Source organism: Phaseolus vulgaris, chromosome 3 (assembly GCF_000499845.2).
Source record: "Phaseolus vulgaris cultivar G19833 chromosome 3, P. vulgaris v2.0, whole genome shotgun sequence".
Lineage (NCBI taxonomy): Eukaryota > Viridiplantae > Streptophyta > Magnoliopsida > Fabales > Fabaceae > Phaseolus > Phaseolus vulgaris.
Window position 1 is genome coordinate 2314989 of NC_023757.2, and position 17660 is coordinate 2332648.

Here is a 17660-nt window from a genome sequence, read left to right on the forward strand (position 1 = left end):
TATTTTGAAAGGGTTGTGATTGGGTGAATATTTGAGATCACTTGCAAGAAACATAGAGATAGAGTATGTACAACGATTAGACTGCTGATAAAACATCACAATCTATGTGAAATTCTAACCATCAAGTATTAACAGAAAGTGATGGAGACAAGGTACTTGCATATAGGTATGCTTAGAAAATAGTTGGTGAAATTATATTCTCATTAGCATGAAACTTTTTATTCATTCCATCACTCCTTCTCCATCAACCTCATCTTTTGTCTATGAGAACCTAGACGCAAGTTAGGTCATACCATAATATTAACTTTGAATGGTGAGGCTGTGATAGAAGTCTAAATGACTAGGACTTAGGATTTCAAGGGTCCCTCTTGATGCAAGGGAAGCTAACTTGGTAGATGATTAATGTATAAATGATGTCATAGTCACATGAAGGCTACATCCTTCCTTCCACAGATCGTCCACACCATACGTTTCAACCTAGCCTTCACCATAGCTCATATATAAGATGCAAACTCTCTTCATTCTCAACCACATAACAACATTCAACATACAATGGCTGTAGTGTTCTGGACATTGGCTTTAGTATGCCTCTGCTTCCAGCTACCTTCCAATGCCCAAGCACCTGCAACCCTGCCCCCAGTTCAGTTGCCACCTGCAACCCCAGCTGCAACATCTCCCTCTTCTAGCACGCCACCGGTGGTAACACAACCACCAACAGTGGTGGCATCCCCTCCCACCGTAAGCACGCCGCCAGCGACATCCCCGCCACCTCCAATTGTAGCTCCCGTGACACCACCAGCTCCCAAGGTTGCACCAGCTTCAACTCCCACAGCCCCACCACCCCCAACTCCACCAAAAGCATCTCCTGTCTCACCTCCCACATCACCACCCCCACTACCGCCACCACCAGTTGCTACACCACCACCAAAGATAGCCCCAACACCAGCCATAACACCCCCAGCTCCTGCACCAGTAAGTGCAACACCAGCACCTGCACCTTCAAAGTCAGCACCAACTCCGTCTCCTGTTCCTCCACCACCAACACTGGCACCAACACCAGTAGTAGAGGTACCAGCACCGGCACCATCATCCCATAAACACAGAAGGCACAGGCACAGGCACAGGAGACATCAAGCACCAGCTCCAGCACCAACAATTATCCGCAAAAGTCCCCCAGCACCACCTGATTCCACAGCAGAATCAGACACAACACCAGCACCATCACCAAGTCTGAATCTGGTAATATTTTGTCTAGTGAATACCAAATTACAAATCATATATGGATATTTGCCATATTTACCAATGTGTCTCATCATTATCACACTTTTGATCATATTTTTTTTCTCCTTTCACAGAATGCTTCTCCATCAAAGCACCAGCAAGGGAGAAATATATGGGCAACAGCTGGACTTGCAGTTGCTGTTTTGCTGGCTGTCACCGGCTACAGCTGCTAGCAGTCTCATGGTGACCAAGGATTCACTTTAATGAGTTATTTGGTTTGCAAAATATAAAATTTTTAATGTGCATAGATCTAAATAATGAGAATCTATACCTATGATTCTTATCTTTTTTTTGTTGTGATCTTTGCTCAGAACTATTAATGAATATGCATTTTTGAATTATTGAAATAATCAGGAAATGTCAAACAAAATGTCTCTAGTCTTATAACATCAAACTCGATCAGTTTCTGAGTCTGTTTATTTTCTCCCCAATGTTATACTCAGACGTCCAAGAATTTCAACTAATTTGTATATCCTGCACATTTTTTTCATGAGAAAAAACAATAAATAAATATAGATTACTTAAAGAGTGATCAAACTCTTATACAAAGAATTAAGAAGAGGGATGACACCTTATAGTAAGGTGAAATGTCAATTACTAACACAAAATAAGAATTTGCATAGCAAAATTTTAGAAAATATGCCTATAAAGAATAAAGTAAAGCATGAGAAAATAATATGGCCATCATCAAAATGAAAAGCATACTCAGGAACACAAGATTAGAAGGTAGCCACAGAAAAAGGGCTGCTAGGCTAAGAACATGAACATGAATGAACTTTTAACACCTGCATATATCCAATACATCGGTCATTTCAAAAGTTATTTGAACTTTCAGAACAAGCTCACACGCAGCAATGCAATCCACTAACTTCCTTTGTATGAACCAAACTCAAATCCAGAAGAAATACTATTATAAAATTATTAAATATGAACCAATTTTAGAGATAAAATAATTAGTTGTTATATTAACTAAATTAGATATTATTTTATATACTAAAATAAATTATTGATATCTAAACTAATTTTCATCATTAATAAATAATTTTTAAATTAGTATCTAACTAGCTACCAAGATTTTAATTACCAATTATTTAGATTCTAAAGTTGGTAGCTAAAACATTAATAACTAGTTAAATATTAATTTAAAAATTATTTATCAATAATAGAAATTAATTTAAATATCAATAATTTTTTTAGTTTCTAAGATAATATCTAATTTAATTAATATAACAATTAATTATTTTTAGTAAATTTATTTCTCTTTTAAGATTTTTATGCTGAAAATTTACTTTTCTTCTCTTCAAGCAAAAATAAAATTGATATTCCATTTTAATATTTATAGAATAAAGATATGGTGCAAACTGGTGGAGGGTAGATGTGCCAACAAAGATAGTTTAAACCAATATTTGGACGAACTTTTTAATAAGCACTTTTAGAAAAAAATTTAAATAAAATAAATCCATAAGATAAAATTATCTTATTCATAAACTAAAATTAACTTGTTCATAAGCTAATTTGTAAATTTGTTTTCATATTAACGTATCAAAATATAGATTTTCAAACTTATGTACAAGTTAATTTTAATGTATGGACGAACTTATTTTACTTTTATCTATTTATTGTCTTTTTTTAATTATTTATGAATAAATTTGTTGAAAAAACATTTTAATTAAAATAAACTATTTTACGTGAAAAAATAATTCTTGATGATTATTATACTTACATTAATATGAACAATTTTATTTTTAATTAAATATATAAATATAAAATTCATTCTAACATTTTTTTTTTATCTACGCTTTTTAACTTCTTACAATCCGGAAAACTCTCAATTTAATAACTTTGATGATTAAGATTTCACTAATAAGTATTAATAAACAACAAATGTGAAGGGAAATTAAAAGAAAAGGAAGAACCTTAAGTAAAAAGAGAGAAAATGGCCTCCTAGCAGCTACATTCTTTAAAAATCTTTTTAAAGCCTCAAAACTTATTTTACTTTTATCTATTTATTGGCTTTTTTTATGAATATTTTTTTTAAATCAACATTTTAAACTATCTTAGGTAAAAAAAAATGAATTCTTGATGATATTATAATTACATCAATATAAACAATTTTATTTTCAATTAAACACACACACACACACATATATATATATAATACTCTTCACTTAACAATAACTTTGATGACAAAGTGTGAAAGAAAAATTAAAAGGAACAGAGAGATTAGCTATTACTGTTTTGTTAGCTGTAACTGGCTACAGCTGCTGCTGGCAATCTCATAGTAACCATGGATTCGTTTTAATGAGGAATTTTGTTTGCAAAATATAAAATTATTTCAGGTGCACAGATATGAATAATGAGAATCTATAACTATGATTCTTTCCTTTAATCAGCCCAAATGTCTCTACTTTTTTAGGTTATTACATCAAACTCGGTCACTTTCTGAGTCGATGTTTATTTTCTCCCGAAAGTCATACTCTGTGATAAGTCCAAGGTTATCAACTAATTTGTGATGCCGTAGACATCCTGCACACTAGTAAGATGAAATTTAAATTATTTACATAGAATAAGTGTTCTCATAATATTAATTTTACAAAATATCCATATAGAGAGTGAGAAAATAAAATAAGGTTTCCAAAACCAAAAAAGCATACTTAGCAACGCAAGATTAAAAGGTAACCACATTACTGGCCGCAACACCATGGACACAAATTAACTTTAACACTTGCATTCATGATTCAATGCATTAGGCATTCCATAAGTTATTAAATTTTCAGAACAAGCACGAAATCCAGTTATTTCCCTTGTATGATCAGCACAAACACAAATTGCAAAAATGGCTGGGAAATTTATTTTATTGTAGCAAAAATTGGTGTTCCACGTTAATAATTTACAGAATAAAGATATGATCTGTATTAATATGCCAAATACGCATAAACGTGGAGTTCATATGGCACGTAGCTAAAAGCGGAGTTGGAGCTTGGCAATGCAGTTGATCTTCTTGCAGCTGAGAGAGATGCTGGAATTGAACGAAGTTGATTCCCCCGTATTGGACAGAAAGAACCTTCTATAAGGATGTGAGAGAAAGCCCTCAAGTTGAGTAAGAGAAGTTAAAGTTTCAAACCAGTAAAGTCTGTTAGTGGAAGAGTTAACTCAGATTTGTTAATCAATTATTTCTTTTGGAAACAACCAAAAAAAGGGTTGCTTGTAGTGGTGGGCAAGGCAGGTATGTCATAAAGGGGAAGCTTTCAAGCGGGGGAGCTGGGCTGTGAAACTCAATCTCCATAATCAAAGACAAGGAAATCAACTTCACTAGATGGTGATCTACTTGATTCTTTCTTTCACCTACTGGTGGTTAGTCTTGCCCAGGGAACAATGCGCCTCCATCTATAGACCTTGAAATAATGGCAGTTAGTTGCTCTCAGTGACCAAGTCTCAAAACAGATTCCCAATTCCATCTTTAGTGACTGCAGGCAAGACTCCTGCCTGCGGTCACTAAAGATGAAGTCACTAAAGAGAGACCGGTGCAGGAGACTTGACAAGATGCCTGACTTCAAGGGAGTTAAGCCAACTATTATCTAGAGGAGACGAGAAGAGAACTGACCGATAGGAAGGGATAGAGATAGGTGTCAACAATTCCATTGCTAGGCTTTCGAGCAACAGAAAATATCAAGATTGAACTTATTAACAGAAAGGACCAATTGACTGAAATGGATGGGAAAATCAAGAAGCCAGCACTAGAACGAGTTCAACTGCTTGACCACCGGGATAGTCTTCCGCTGACTTCGTGTACGAGGAATTAACGGAAGAAACAAATTGCAACTCAATTCTTTGTGACATTGAGGTTGAGGAGCAATCCGTGATAAAAAGCAGAAGATGAAGCAACTCTTTATCAATCTCCTAGCTTGGAAATGAACTCTGCATCAAGCATTCTATTGCAAGTGTTCAAATCTCTATGAATTCTCTCACATTATGCAGATATTAAAACGCAACTTCGAGAACTATATTCAACCTTAGCTTCTAGAAGAGGATAATTGTAGAACTCGTGTTCTTGTGAAGGACTTTGTCTAGGCTACTACGTTGTAAGTGGTCATGGACCAGGGCTACTTTGATCCTTCACATAACCATCCTTGAAGATGAACCTAATTATTTCTTGTGCCTTAATCAGCCTTGCAAATTTCGTGATAAAAGGATTTCTTGTACACTCAATCCTTGCACAACATGTCTTATGAAATAAATCTTCTTCAAAAGTTATGTTTGGGACAATGCCTTATGATATCATACTAAGGTTGCACAACATGTCTTTTCCCCCTCCCTTGTCGGGAGATCCCTGTCCCCAATCCCACACTTAATCATCTAAAGAAGACCAATCATGAGGCATAAACATATAAAAAAATTTAATCAAATTGAACAATGGCGAACCGTGAAAACAGTATTAAAAGAAAAAAAGAGAATGCCAACACCTTTTAGACAATAAATGTTAAAATCATTATAAATGTTCACAAAGACTCGAGAAATAATAGATACCTGAACAAAAACAGCACCCCTTTCATACGCTAGCCGGTTCACAAGCCTCTTTGTTCTTTCCCCACATACGCCACATGTAAACTGTACAAGCAAACTTCTTCTTGGAAGATTCAAGTCAATAGTAGCACCCTGCAAATGCAATGCATATGTATCAATATCAAAAGCTATAGAAAGAAATTAATATTTGGGAGGAAGATCATCCAACATGATCTCTACCATCGAGAAAGATACAATCAAAACCGCATGTCCATAACAACTAATCAAAAAATAAGTTTGCCTTCAGAATATCATTATGGAGGAAACTAAAAGCTACTCTTTTTATTTTAGATTTACAACTACATAATGAAGTGATAGACAGTCAATAACAAGAATGAGCCATACCCTGGTAGATGGGAAAAATTAATTGAGACACATAGAAAATATTTAAGGTTAGAAAACAGAGTTAAAACAAGATCACATTTTTGTAATAATTATTTAAACACAAATTTAACAAAATATAACCAAAAATAGTCAAAATACAACCTCAGGCAGAAAATTCCAAAAACCAAAAACCATACAAGTAACTCGTTTTCTCTTCCTTTTTTATGAGTTTAATTTACATGCACTTTCAAGGTAATAAATCTTTACAGAGACATTAAATAAGAATCATCCCATCGTTATATTATATTTAAGAATAGGATAACATAGTAAAATGTGCAAATGTTATCAGATATATATGAAGCAAGTTCTATACTTACTACGGATATATATTAAATTCTTTGTTAATTTATAACAAAATATCACTTACTAAAACTATTTTATTAAAATAACTTTACCAAGAAAAATGTAATTATTTGAGGACAAATTAATAATAATATTGATATAATAAAATAACTCACTGACCGCTTCAGAATTGGGTGATTCTGGTTCTGGGGCAGTTTCAGAATCATCACCAATCAACCCATGTACTCTAAACACTCGACGAGCAAGCGATGGTGCTGCCACTGTTGCACAAAATCTTGACCTAAAGAAAAATGTTAGGGTTCAAATTGAAAAGAAAGAAAAGGGGTTTTGAATAGAAATCTAACCTGAAGAGGGTATTAGAAGGATTGAAGCAGAGAGAATGAACATGCTTAGGGGTTTTGAGAGAGAGAGGAGGGACGAACACAGTGCCACAGTACAGTGCGCTTGCCGCCATTGATCATTCGTTTGTATGAAACAACTCTCACGGAGTGAGTTTGTGAAAAATAGACGATGATGCAGTGATTTTTGAACTCTATTATCTTCATTTTGCTTTTATTTTAAATTTTAAATTCCATTTTATATATTTTTTAAATAATAATGCTTGAATTTTTTTTATATTATCATTAAAATTATTAATTGGAAATATAATTTGTGTTCAAAAATATTATTTTCGTTATAAATTTTAATCAAATAACAATAATAAACATTTATTTTTGAGTTTCAAACTTTCATGTTTTTAAATTAAAAAAATATTTTCAAAATACACAGGGAAATACAAAATATATAAAAGGGTTTGTTTTAAATATTATTAAATAAAAGTTGTTCGAATTATGAAGTTAGGAGTTTTATGAAAAAATAATGTAATTTAGATGTCGTTAGTTTCTAAGGTAATAGTTGTAATATGATTTAATTAAATTTTATTTTTATGGTAAGGGATGAAAATGTTGTAATTGGATATAAAAATATTAATACTTATATGTTTTGTTGTACACGTTTAATCAAAATAACTTAGGTTCTTTGATATTTTTGCTAACCATTTTTTTTATGGTGCTTAAATAATAAAGTTTTAAAATGATCATTTTCAAACATACTTTTATTAGATCAGGTTTTCTTAAATATTTTTATTAAAAACTCATTAAAAAAAATAAAAAAATTAGAACAAGTTTGATGTGGTTTCAAACTTTATCGCTAAATTTTCATTATAGTTGATTATTTTAGGAATGGGTACGAATACAATAAACAAAGAATCAAACTTTATAACTCATTCTATTTTCATGAATCATAGAAAAAATAAAGAAAAGGATAAAAACTTTGTATTTTTCTTTTAGAAGGTTCTTCTTTGACAAACATTGTCTCTTAAGCTCCCTCTTTAATATAACCTCATTTTTTTTATTGTGAAATATATGTAGACAATATCATTTTTATTATTAATGATGAAAATTTCTTGCTAAGTTAATGTAGAATGAGTTTAACTAAAATACGAGGAGTATATTGAATTTTTTTTAGGATTTCAAATAAAAATAAATGAAATATGATATCTACATTCATTAAATAAAATATGTAAAAGAACTTAAGAAGAAGTTTATGTCAGATGATAAAGAAATTAAGACATCCATGCATTCAACGACCTCATTAGATCTAATCGAAGATTCAAAGTAAGTAAACTATGTCATTTATTATTATATGATTGATTCACTCTTTCTAATCTAACCTCTTAACACTAGATAAACAAATTTTTTATTATCTCATTTGAATGACTAGCCTCAATGCTTTAATTGAATATAAATGAAATATGGATAAATATAATTTCACTTTATTATCGATGGTGTGATCATTTAATATTTTTTTTAACTTTTTAATATATTATTGATTTTTCTTGTTACTATGTAGACACGGTCAATAAATGGAGACAATTTCACATTAGATAGATCACCATTAACCTTTTTAATACATTTATAATAGGGTAATTATTGACATTTTTGGTTCCTAATAGTTTTTCTACAATTTCTTTTCCAATATTTTTTTGTTCTTTTTTTTTGAACATGAAACCAAATATTTAAGATAATTTAAGAATTATTCTTATTAGAGATAACTAAAAAAAAAACTAGTGGGAATGAAAAGCAAAATCCAATTATTACCAAAGAAAAAGAAACTTTTTTTAACACTTAAAACAAAATGTGGAATAATAGATAGATTCCCATTTCACTTGGGAGTGGATTCACTTAATTCAAAATGCACTTGAAAAAAATAAAAGAATGGATAAACCCTAATTCAGTGTATGATATAGCTTTGGTGGGTTCTTGATTACACTGTGGATGATGACAACACTGAAACATTGGTACACTTCATGTAAAATATTTGGACCAATTGTACGAGGTTAAGATCTATTCCTATCTTTAAACCCTTATCCTCTTCAACTTTTATGCCCTCTTAACAAACAACACAATTACAAAATCCAACCAATAGGGTTTCTAAACACTTGTGCTACTATTGTATAAACCACTTTCACATTTTGATGCTTAATTGGTTCACATAGCTACTTGTACTTATTTATAAAACATTCAACACTTTGATTATAGGTATTCCTCCATAGTTTAAGTACAATGTATAATCTTTTTTCTTCTTCTTCATAATAACTGAAAATTATAGAATTTTATAATAATTATTTTAAAAATAATGTTTACAATTACTTTTAATCATTGAGAATTAATATAAAAGCTTGGCACAAATAATGTATCAACATTAATTGGTTCTTTTATTGAATGGACATTTGCAAAGTTATTTTCAGAAGAATAAAGTTTTTTTGATACTTAAAAAACAACCACTCTATAACTGTTTTTTTAATAAAATATTATTTTATAATAAAATAATAATTTTTATAATTGTTAAGTAAATGAAACTAGTATAAAGATATATATATTTTTTTAAATAATATGAATGAACACTATTTTTTTATTGAATATTTTTTGTTTGAACCTAACTCAACTCTTATGTCCGTTTGTTTTCAAGTAAAGAAAGGAGAGTGTTTACTCTGCAGGAAGAAAACACATAATTAAGAAAATAAAATGTTAAAAATTACAAAAAATAGAAATGTTTTCACTTTTATAATTGACTCTATTACACTCAAATTATTATACATTTTTATGTAAACTAAAATTACAATCTAAGCACAAAAAATATAAACAAAATTATAAAAATAATAATTATTAAAAAATAATAAAATTAATCATATTATAAATATAATAGATTATATATTATATTTCAATTAAAGGAAATAATATTTTAATTAAAAATAATTATAATCTAAAAAAATAATCAAATTAATTTTTTAATAATTTTTAAATATAAGAATAATTTTGTAAATTTATATTTTTATCAATTAAAACAAAATACAATTTCAATCACATGAATCAGATCACTCACAAATTTTCATAAACTTTATCTACACTTCTCACTCTTCTATTTACCCTAATCTAAGCAACCCCACTTTCTTTACACTTTCTCTTCAAATTATCTCAAATCCATTTTTTCAAATCTAGTGTCTAATCCAAACAAAATATTAATGTTATTAAGGAGATTGATTAGAGCTTGGTGAATTCAAAATCATTCAATCATATTCCTAAAGCATATTAAACCTTAACAAATTTATTGGAGGACATGCTTTTTTGCTTTCCCTCTTTAATTGTAAATTATGCATAATGTGGGATGATAATAAGGGGTCTAAAAAGTACATGACAAAGTGGAACAACACTTTTTCATTAATTTTCTATTTCATGTTATTGAAAAATTGTATATATATATATAGAATTGAGGATGATATCAGGCAAATAAAGCAAATGAGATAATCAAGTTGATCAATATTACATCAACTTGAAGAAAGACAACGAATCTTCTCCTTGAAATACTTGTCTGGAAGCATCCCCTACCCTCGAATAAATCACCCAATGACTTTATTATTAATCTTCATCATCAACTTCATGAAAAGGAAATGGTACTATCTTCACTGCTCTAAACTTGCCAGCATTATTTAGATGCTCATTCTCCAATCTGCACCAACAAAATATTATTTATTATATATGTTTTTCTGCAAAGTTCATATCACTGATAGACAGTTTGTAATGCTAAAACAAATCTTGTATTAAACTTGATCTTAGATTTAGCTGAGATGTAAAGTTACGAAGTGATATCTAACATAAAAGTTTTTATAAAAAAAAAAACTTTTCTGAGAATGTTTTTGATCATCCTATTTTTGGCAGAAGGACTAATTTTGACAGAAGTTTGAGAAACATAGCTCATAGCAGACAAAATTTATGCATGCATGTTGTGTCAGGAGTGAAAATAAATGCATGTTAACTCATTATTTACCTGAAGAAATTCCATAGCCCCCGTCTAATAACTTCAAGAGATGCTAAAAATAAGCATGTAACTCGATAATCAACATTTTCAAAACTTGAATGAAGGACAGTTTGCAACCAAGCAAGCCTCAGAATAAGATTTAACCCCTGCATAAATTGCCAAAGTTTTTCATGGTCAATGTCTGAAAGTGGAGGGCCCATGTTTGTAAATCTGAAAGGAAATAATAATTTGCTCCTATAATGTGTGGTTTTAGTATCAGGAGAAATATAACCATCTTTTGTTATTTTTTTGTCCTTTTTTGATTTAGATTTGGAATCTCACTTTAATTTGTGTAATGGCCTTATCAGCATTTCTTTTGAGAATATGTTTATTCTCCACTTTGTGACTTTCTATTATCATGAAAAACTAATAGTATGGTTTTTGTTTTTTTTTTGGTTTAGACTATGATAATTAGCAAGTTTGTCTAATTTTGATTATGAAGGTAGCTTTTGGGTGCCAATGGGCCACACTACAGGGTCCTAAGTGAATTAGAGAGAGAGGGGCCTGACATGTACCATTGACAAGTAGTAAATGGCTTTTCTGTGAAGCATTAATTCATTCCTTAACCATGGATTCTTGGAATTCATTTGAAGCAAACCCCAGTCTTTTACAAAGTCCCAGTACAATTGGTACATAGTTGCTGCACTTGACATGATCACCAGAACACACAGCCATACTACACTCCCATCTTTCTCATAAGCCACTTTGGCACCTGCTGCTAACATTGCTGATACATATTTCCCTAGATTCACTAGGTGGCTTGTCTGCCCTTCATCAAACCATCTCCTAGCACACTGCAAAAGATCAGTTAGAACACATCAGTTCTGCAAAAGATTGGATATCATAACATGCTTCAAGGGAAGAAAACGACAAATGTTTTAAAGTAAATTGCAGTATCAGTCCTTGAGGGCTTCTGAGATTTCCATGAGCCTTGTTTTTTAATGTTTTTTTTTATAAAAGTTTTCAGGTTAAGTATCAGTAACTTCACATTTTAGTTATGCCGATATCTGGGATAACAGGGATATATATGGATGTAATGTATTTTGAACAATGAAAAGGGTAATGTAAAAACTTTGCAGAAACTTAAGAAATGTTGATATAACTTACTGAATATATTTTATTTTACCTGCATAGCTCTCCAATAATAGGGGAGAAATGACACTGCATAAGCTAGATCTCTATAGTGTTTTGTCCTCATGCAATATCCATAGTCCTGAGTTTTATAGCTACCAGTTATATAGTAACATGCCACGTACTCAAGGCTCCTGAGCATTGGCACCTACAAAACAATGATACAATTCTCAAAATGAATATTACATTTTCCCCTTAGAGTAAGCTATTCATTAATGGTGAGAAAAAATGTTCACTACCTGACTACAAAGTTGATCAGCCATGAAAAAATCCAGCATGACAACCTAAAAAGAGGAGAGAAGCAGGTGAGGTTATCTCCACAATAATAATTGTTTTTGCTCAATTTTTCCATTGAAATTCTTTTCACTTTTTGGACAACTAGTGCTACTGTGTGTTGTGCCTGATGACATGACTCTACAACGATGATAGTGGGAAACACTACCTTGTAAAGGGGTGACAAAATTATGTTTCTTATCACACAAAGGAAACGGTAACGGCTTGATCGGTATATGATGTTGAAGGGGCACACTAGTATTAATAAGAAGCCCTGCACGTGCAGTAACAATGTAAATTTTTCAGCTGAGATTACACAAGTATTAGACTGAATGTGACAATATTTGATAAACATATTTACCAGAAGAAGAAGTCCTGGAATGTCTTGTACTTTGGCATATGAATACCCTTTTGTGAGTAGAGTCAAATGAAGAAAGGTAACACCAATCACAACACTCATTGCCATGGTGCAAATTAAGAATATATCTCTATACTTGAGTTCCTTGGTAGGAGCCAGCTCAAAAATGAAGCTGTAGTTTATACGAGTTTTTCTCCATGCAAGAATGTTGCAACCGTAAAGAAAGAAATGTAGGAACACAAGGCTGAACATGCTGCAAAGACATGACACAACTTATTGATGTGATAATACTGTGCAAATTTGAATTAAGTCTTTTGGTGTAGGAACCAAGCTTACTTACCTAAGCACAGGGTAGACAGTTTCCATGTACACTGAATTTTGATGTGGTCTATACAAACCAGTCACATGAGCCATTATAGCATATCCCGCAAGAAGTGCCAAGAAGCATCCAGTAAATAGCCCTGATTTTATTTGAAATATAATCTCTAATGAGTTATGTTTGAAGTAACTTTCTATATAATCTGCATTCTTTAGAGTAAAAAATGTTTGACAATTTTGTATCGATTCACCCCTCGAATTAACCTAGAATTGATTATTAAGAACATGATTTTTTTTTTTAATGAAAGTTAAGCATCACTATGAAATTGACATCTCAATTAAACTTACACCCCAAATTTTAACTATCATCTGCTATACAGGTTTAGGTTTGCAAAAACAAGGAAATGATGAAACAGATGTTACTGTGCTTCTGTACTATAATTGCACTAAAGGAAGGTATCATCTTGTTAGTGAAACCCCACATAAGCACCATTGGGATGCTTCCCTTATATGTTTAGATGGGCTTTTCAAGTTTCATTCTTCTTAAGGTTATCTATGGTTTAAATATGATATATAGAGTAGAATGGGACCTGTACTTCCCATCCACCAAAGAGTGGACCAGTTACTGCCATTCCTTTTGTGAACCTAGTGGCTTAAAAGGTTCCATGTTGTGGTTTTTTTAGATACCAATGGTCACAAAGCAAACAAGCCTAAAGATCTCCACCAAAATGATTGATAAGCAAAAGTCACAAAAATGGTGCAAATAAAATAGACCAATACTTGGCTGAGAGCAACTCACCAATGAAGAAAGTTACAGCATGTGATTCTTTGCGTTGGCTTGGTCTAAGGTATTTCATGGCCTTTCTTCGGTTTTCCTCAGCAAAATTTTTGATGAACAGTTCCTCAACCTCGTCTGCTAACTTCACCACCTGTCATTTCCCAGAGTAATAAGCAAACAAAGCAAAGCTAGTTCAAAAAGTTAAAGAAACCCTTGTGCAAGTGACAGACAGCCATATCTAATTTTTATTTTGCATGACTCAAGATCACCTAGTGGTGCACAAATGAAACAGGATTATTGGCCACTTGAGATTGTCGGTGCAAGCATAATAACTTGTGGCCAAACTCTTGACATGATTTGATATGGTATTGTACATATTTTTATCATTCTTGATTTGATAGAACTTAGATATTTTACAAGGAAGCAGTTTTAGTTTATGCCTGAGATTTACCTTGTCTGAGCTATTGAAATAGGAACTCTCAACCACTTTGAGATAAATGGGAAGAATCTGTTTTTCTGTGACCTGAAAAACCACAAAGAAATGTTTTGTACTTTTTATTTACACTACTTAGTTGAAAACTCCATTTGTAACATCAACTTTGAAGCCTCTAATTCACTTTACCTTATCAAACTTCTTCAGAATCTTTATAAATGCAAGCATGTTCAAGTTCCTGAAAATTGGACAAAACATAAGATTGTTCGTATTAAATGCTATACATCTGTTATGTGTATCAAACAAACAAGTCTAAAGGTGACCTTAGAAACTTGTGACTATATTTTTACCTGTAAACTTTGAGATATCCTAGGCCTTTGTAGAGTTCGATGAAACCTCCTTTGATCATCTTTTCAGCATGGTGCAAATTAGTCTTGTTGAGGTGGATGTTTCCACCTTCTGGACCACATTTCTTTGAAGACTGGTTAAGCAAATCTTCCCTGAGAAGGTAGCTTATGGCTGAAAAGGTTCTGGATGGTGTGCTCAAGGGAATGTTTATCCTCAGATTCTTCCCTTGGCAGTTGATGACACGGCCAGAAAGTGTTCTGAATTTACCATCTTCTCTTTTCAATTGCATAGACTTGGCAAGTTCTTCTGCACCAGGGGAATCTGAAAATGGAGCCTCAATTTTCTCCAATTCATCTGTGCTTGTAGTGTCCTGGAATTCTTCTTGCAGTGGTCGGCTCCTAACAGAGTCCTCCTCTGTTTCCAAGGAACAGAGTTTTAGATACACATAATAATTACTCATCACTTCTCATACTTTGTTTCATGTAAAAAATAGGAAAAAATGTTTAACCAGTCGTTATCATGACAATTTTGTTTGTATTTTATGCTCATTTAGTTTGGTTAGTTAGAAAAGTTGTTTTATAGCCTACATGTTTCTTCAATCAATATTTATTTTGGAGAAATTCGTGAACATGTTATTCAGAGCTGAAAAATAAATGTGTTGTCATATCATCCAGTGCTGCTAGTTGTTACGAATAACATAGATAAAAAAGTAACATGGGTGGATGATTTTCCTAAACAAATATTGATTGAAAACTTGGAAAAATATGAAATGAGAGAATTATTAGCATTTTTTCTTAACAATAAAAGTTAAGTGATTCACTTGGGATAAAGATTTCAAGTTGAAATGCATATGTAGTTTTACATGTGTGCTAACATCCTTCAAGGCAATACTATCCAATATGCTAGTTGAAAGAAAATACTTGGAATGAAATAAACTTGTGAATAGATATTCATGTTGAGGACATTGAATTATGTAATATCTAAAGTAAAAAGATAAGGTTAGTTGTGTACCATTAGAGAATGTGCTTGAGATAGATTGATCTTCCTTGGAGCCATGGGAAGAGCCTGCTTTGCTCTGCTGCTCCTTGAATGTGGATTTGAGCACAAGGAGGATTTCCATTTGTTTTTTCAAGGAATCCCCTCTATCCATGAACTCTTTCTCCTTGGTTCTATAGAACATGTTGACCTTGTTTAGTTGCTGGTCCAGACATGCAAAAAATTCTTTGGTAGCATCAGTGTCAGAAAATTGCTCTAGCAGTTCTGTCTCATACATGTCCCCATTAAATGATGATGAGGCAAGTTTCCTATGGACCTGAAAAAGACCAAAAGAAAGAGAAAAAGAACTCATGAATAAACCAAATAAACACATGAATATAGAAAAACTTTGTTTCTTGTGTCTTAGGAGAAAGATAGATTACTTGAATTGGTCCATGCTCTCTATGCTGGTGGCCAAAAGGAGAGTAGTTTCTTAGTGATGAAAATATGTACTTAGGTAGAGAAGTACTAGTGTTGGGTGTGTTGTTGGTGTTATTAAAGAGATGGAGTTTTTTGAGGTCCTTCTTGAGTTGCCAATAATCCACAAAGGCCTCTTTCCATTCTGGAATGAGTTGCCCCTCAAACTGCTTTGAGAACTTCACCATCTTCTTTGTTTGTTCTTTGAAAAACCTTAGAAGGAAGAAGTAGAGTCTATAGCTCTAGATGATGAGTGTTGTTGCCTTGTGAGTGCTTAATGGAAACCCAAAATGACATAATATATGGGGTTGGAAAAGGTATTTTGATTGATGTTGTGGTACTGATGCTCTTGAGCACATTCTATAATATACTTAGATCCTATGCTTCTCCACTTGAGGATTTGGCATGTACAATGGCATGCTTCACCGGAAAGTAACCAAACCACCACGGGTTAGGATCACTTCTCGGCCAATATGTCTTCATGAGGATTTTGAAAAGGGTGTGAATTTAAAGTGGTTCTGTCTCAGTAGGGACAAATTAGACTATTCAGAATACACAAAGATAGATAGATAGATAGAGGATGACCATGCTTTTTCAATATTTCATAAAGTTTGCCACAATAATTCACTAGCAAAAATCATTTTGTGCAGTTGTTGTTGTTGCTGTTATTAATATACCAACAATCTAAGGACATTTCTGCTTTTTGATATGGATTGTATTTAGTGTGATTCTCCAGTAAGTTAAGTCAAGAATTTGTTCAATTGTTAAAAAGCAAAACACATTGGCTAAATTATTTGCTAGCACACAAAGGTGCCCTCTAATTAGCCCAACCTGATTTCCACTAATTCAGGATAACTAAAAGCTTTTCACAACTTCTCCACTTTCATTAAGCAACCCCTTTTGTTTCACTCATCACTTTAAAAGCATCACAGTTTCAATTTCGTCAAGTTTTGGCAATTCAGTTCTGATGAGTGGCAGTGACAAGTCAATTTTGTACCACAACAAACCATGGGGGAGAGAACATGACCACCTCTTGCTTCCCTATTTCCGTGCCAAAAAGAATATCTGCAAAATATATGGAAAAAGTAGCATACTGAAATTTTATAACTCCAACACGTATTTGCACACTCCTAGTGCCAACTCTTCACTCTTTCTTTACATTATTACAGGTATAGATTAGGTAAGCTCCAACACTTCATGTTGGAATCTTTGTACAAGGGAATTAGTAGATAAGGCTCACTTTAATACGCGGTTTTGGCATGGAATAATTCCTCCATACTGCATGTCCAATGTACTTTGGATAAGCAGCATATAATGGTGTCATGACATCTAATAAGGCTGTTAATATATTTGCCATACTAGTATCTCTTGCTAATAACAATGCTGAATTCTGTGTTCTATTCTTTGGTTCTTACCCCACTAGCTACCCAACTTGTAAACATGGCAACACCTTCCATGAAAAGCTACAAAAACTGTAACATGTAACCTTTTCACTTCAGACTCATACTGAATTGGATTTTACTGAGTGCAAACCTCACCTAATAAGCCGGGTTTATAAGATTGAGTTAAGTTTAAAGTCCACTACTTAATATGGTATTAGAGAGATTCATTTAGAGTCTATCCTGATGAGAATTTATTGGTCT

At 32.4% G+C, this 17660-nt stretch overlaps 3 protein-coding genes across 3 annotated transcripts; 1 reads left to right on the forward strand and 2 right to left on the reverse strand.

Annotated features, from left to right (window-relative positions):
* The first annotated feature begins 39 nt into the window (after positions 1 to 39).
* On the forward strand, positions 40 to 1631 carry LOC137806214 (lysine-rich arabinogalactan protein 19). The gene is made up of 2 exons (XM_068606210.1): positions 40 to 1239; positions 1356 to 1631. The coding sequence occupies exons 1-2, from the start codon at positions 553 to 555 to the stop codon at positions 1452 to 1454; spliced, it is 786 nt and encodes a 261-aa protein (XP_068462311.1). The 5' UTR covers positions 40 to 552; the 3' UTR covers positions 1455 to 1631.
* A 1942-nt stretch (positions 1632 to 3573) lies between these two features.
* LOC137806216 (uncharacterized) lies at positions 3574 to 7058 on the reverse strand. Its single transcript, XM_068606211.1, has 4 exons — positions 6876 to 7058; positions 6691 to 6811; positions 5809 to 5937; positions 3574 to 3814 (listed from the first exon to the last, which is right to left on the reverse strand). The coding sequence occupies exons 1-4, from the start codon at positions 6983 to 6985 to the stop codon at positions 3707 to 3709; spliced, it is 468 nt and encodes a 155-aa protein (XP_068462312.1). The 5' UTR covers positions 6986 to 7058; the 3' UTR covers positions 3574 to 3706.
* Positions 7059 to 10271: 3213 nt separating this feature from the next.
* LOC137806217 (phosphate transporter PHO1 homolog 1) lies at positions 10272 to 16743 on the reverse strand. The gene is made up of 14 exons (XM_068606212.1): positions 15984 to 16743; positions 15577 to 15877; positions 14568 to 14979; positions 14407 to 14455; positions 14236 to 14307; positions 13806 to 13935; positions 13029 to 13149; positions 12692 to 12941; positions 12500 to 12604; positions 12297 to 12341; positions 12053 to 12205; positions 11442 to 11720; positions 10897 to 11033; positions 10272 to 10578 (listed from the first exon to the last, which is right to left on the reverse strand). The coding sequence occupies exons 1-14, from the start codon at positions 16203 to 16205 to the stop codon at positions 10488 to 10490; spliced, it is 2367 nt and encodes a 788-aa protein (XP_068462313.1). The 5' UTR covers positions 16206 to 16743; the 3' UTR covers positions 10272 to 10487.
* Between the last annotated feature and the right edge of the window lie 917 nt (positions 16744 to 17660).